The 2,612-nt window shown below is 52.2% G+C and overlaps 1 protein-coding gene across 1 annotated transcript in view; it reads right to left on the reverse strand.

Moving 5' to 3' along the window:
• The window catches only part of LOC106818842 (CDK5 and ABL1 enzyme substrate 1-like), a 9,196-nt gene extending 6,890 nt beyond the window's left edge, over window positions 1-2,306 (reverse strand). The window contains exon 1 of the mRNA XM_014823514.1: window positions 2,198-2,306. Within this exon, the coding sequence (XP_014679000.1) occupies window positions 2,198-2,294 (97 nt within the window). The 5' untranslated portion in view covers window positions 2,295-2,306. The remainder of the gene's footprint in view (window positions 1-2,197) is intronic.
• Between the last annotated feature and the right edge of the window lie 306 nt (window positions 2,307-2,612).

Below are 2,612 nucleotides of genomic sequence, written 5' to 3' on the forward strand. Positions count from 1 at the left end.
AGTAGATAGTAAGGGTTTTTAATAGGTGAGGTAAGGGAAGAGAGTAGGAATAGAGTGCGAGGTAGGGCAGGGGGATGGAGCGGGTTTTTAATAGAGTTATGGTAGGGCGGAGGAGAGGAAGGGGTTTTAAATAGGAGGTGAGGTAGGGGAGGAGGTTGGAATAGAGGCGAGTAGGGCGTGGGGTAGGAGGGTTGGAATAGAGGGAGGTAGGGCGAAAGGGGGAGGAGGTGGAAAGAGTGTAGGTAGGAAAGATGAGTTGGAATAAGAGGTAGGTAGAAGCAGGAGGAGAGGTTTTAATAGAGTGAGGTAGAGGAAGAAAGAGTTAGGAATAGAGGTGCTGTAGGTGCATGGGGAGGTAGGGGTTAGATATTGAGGAGAGGTAGACGGTGGGAGGAGGGGCTTAATAGAATGTGAGGTAGGCGGGGGGGAGGAGGGGTTTAATTAGATAGTAGTAGGACGGGAGGGTTGGAAGTAGATGGAGAGGAGGCGAGGCAGAAGGGTTTAATTAGAGGTGAGGTAGGGCGGGTGGAGGAGGGGTTTTAATAAATATGAGGTAGGGCGTATGGGGGAGGAGGGGTTGAGATAGAGGAAAGGTAAGGTGCGGGGAGGAGGGGCGTGGAATAGAGGAAAGAAGGGCGGGGAGGAGGGGCTGGAATAGAGAAGGTAGGCGGGGATAGGAGGGTTAATAGAGGTGAGGTAGGGGAATGAGATGGGTAGGAATAGGAGGTGGTGTAGGGCAGGAGAGGAGGGAATTTTAGGGAGGTTGAGGTAGGGAGAGGGGAGGAGGAGTTGGAATATGTATAGGTGAGTGTAGGATAGAAGAGAGTTTGGAATAGAGGTGAGGTAGGTGCGGCGCGGTAAGAAGGGGTTGGATGTTATAGAGGTGAGCGTAGGGGAGGAGGTAAATAGAGGTGAGGGTAGGGAGACAGGGGAGGTAGGGTTGAATAGGAGGTTGAGGTAGGGAATAATAGAGAGTTGGAAATAGAGGTGAGGTAAGTCGGGGGGAGGAGGTGGTTTAATAGAGGTGAGGTTAAGGTGAAAGAGAGCGTTTGGAATACGAGGTGAGGTAGAGCGGGAGGAGGCGTTTTAAATAGATGGTGAGGTAGGGAGAAAGAGGAGGTAGGATAGAGGCGTAGGTAGGGTAGGGGGAGGAAGGGTAAAAATAGAGAGGTAGGATGGGGGATGGAGGTTTTTAAATAGAGGTGAGGAGGGCGGGAGGGTTCATGGAATAGAAGAGAGGTAGGGCGGGGTAGGGGTTTAATGAGAGGTGTAGGTATGAGGAATGAGAGGTAGGAAGTATGAGTGAGTGTAAGGGGCATGGGGAGGTAGGGGTTGGAATAGATGATAGGTAGGGCAGGTGGAAGTAAGTGGTTGGTAATTAATGATTGAGAGGTAGGGCAGGGGAGGAAGGGGTTTAATAAAGGTGAGGTAGGGCCGGGGGAGGAGGGTTGGAAGAGGTGAGGTTAGGGCGGAGGGAGGAGGGGTTTTAATATTGAGGTGAAGGTAGGCATGGGGAGGGGTGAATAGAGAGGTTATGGCGGGGCAGGAGGGAGGAATAGAGGTGACGTAGGGCAGGTGGGAGGAGGGTCGTGGAATAGAGTGAGGTAGGAAAAGAGAGGATGGATAGAGGTGAGAGAGCGGGGGAGGAGGGGTTAGAATAGAGGAAGGAGGACGGGGGGGGGAGCGGTTTAATTAGAGGTTCGAGGTATGTTCGAGCGGAAGGAGGGGTTTTAATAGAGGTGAGGTAAGGGCAGGGAGGGGTTTGGAATTAGGAGTGAGGTAGGGCAGGGGGAGGGTTGCGAATTAGAGTGAGGTAGGGAGGGGAGACGGGGTTGTAAAATAGAGGTTAAGTTAGGCGTAATATTTAGGGAGGAGGGGTTTTAATAGAGGTGAGGTAGGGCGGGGGAGGAGGGGTTTTAATAGAGGTGAGGTAGGGCAGGGGAGGAGGGGTTTTAATAGAGGTGAGGTAGGGGAGGAGGGGTAGGAATAGAGGTGAGGTAGGGCAGGGTGAGGATGGGTTGGAATAGAGGTGAGGTAGGGCAGGGGAGGGGTTGGAATAGATGTGAGGTAGGGCAGAAAAGTAGGAGTTGGAATAGAGGTGAGGTAGGGCAGGGGCAGGAGGGGTAGGAGTAAAGGTGAGATAGGGCAGGGGAAAAGGGGCTAGAAGCAGGGGGGAGGAGAAGCCATGTTCACCCACCATAGCTGAGTCTCGGCATGTCGTCTTCGGTCGAGCTGTGGGTGTGAGGCGTCTCAGAGACCGAACGCCAGTAGCGCGTTTTGAAACTTACGCTCATGCCTCCTGGTGGGCGGCGCAACGACATGCAAGAAAACAAGCGAACAGTGACGTAGTCCTTTCCGGCGTCGCACGACCTGTGCTAACCGCGTCGGACGCAAACAATGCGACGTCGTGCGAGCGAACGATGGCAGTTCAGGTAGGTACGATTTTACGACAGGGTTAGGTTCCAGTAAAACATGGGCGTAAAATGGAAATCATTTCAGCCACAATGCACCACGAAAAACAAAAGAAGCACATATTGCTCGTTTGGACTCACAAGCGTTGCTGCGACGTGTTATTGAGTTGCGACTTTTTTTTTAAATTATTTTTTTTATGT

This window comes from Priapulus caudatus, unplaced genomic scaffold (assembly GCF_000485595.1).
Source record: "Priapulus caudatus unplaced genomic scaffold, Priapulus_caudatus-5.0.1 Scaffold2574, whole genome shotgun sequence".
NCBI classification, from domain to species: domain Eukaryota; kingdom Metazoa; phylum Priapulida; class Priapulimorpha; order Priapulimorphida; family Priapulidae; genus Priapulus; species Priapulus caudatus.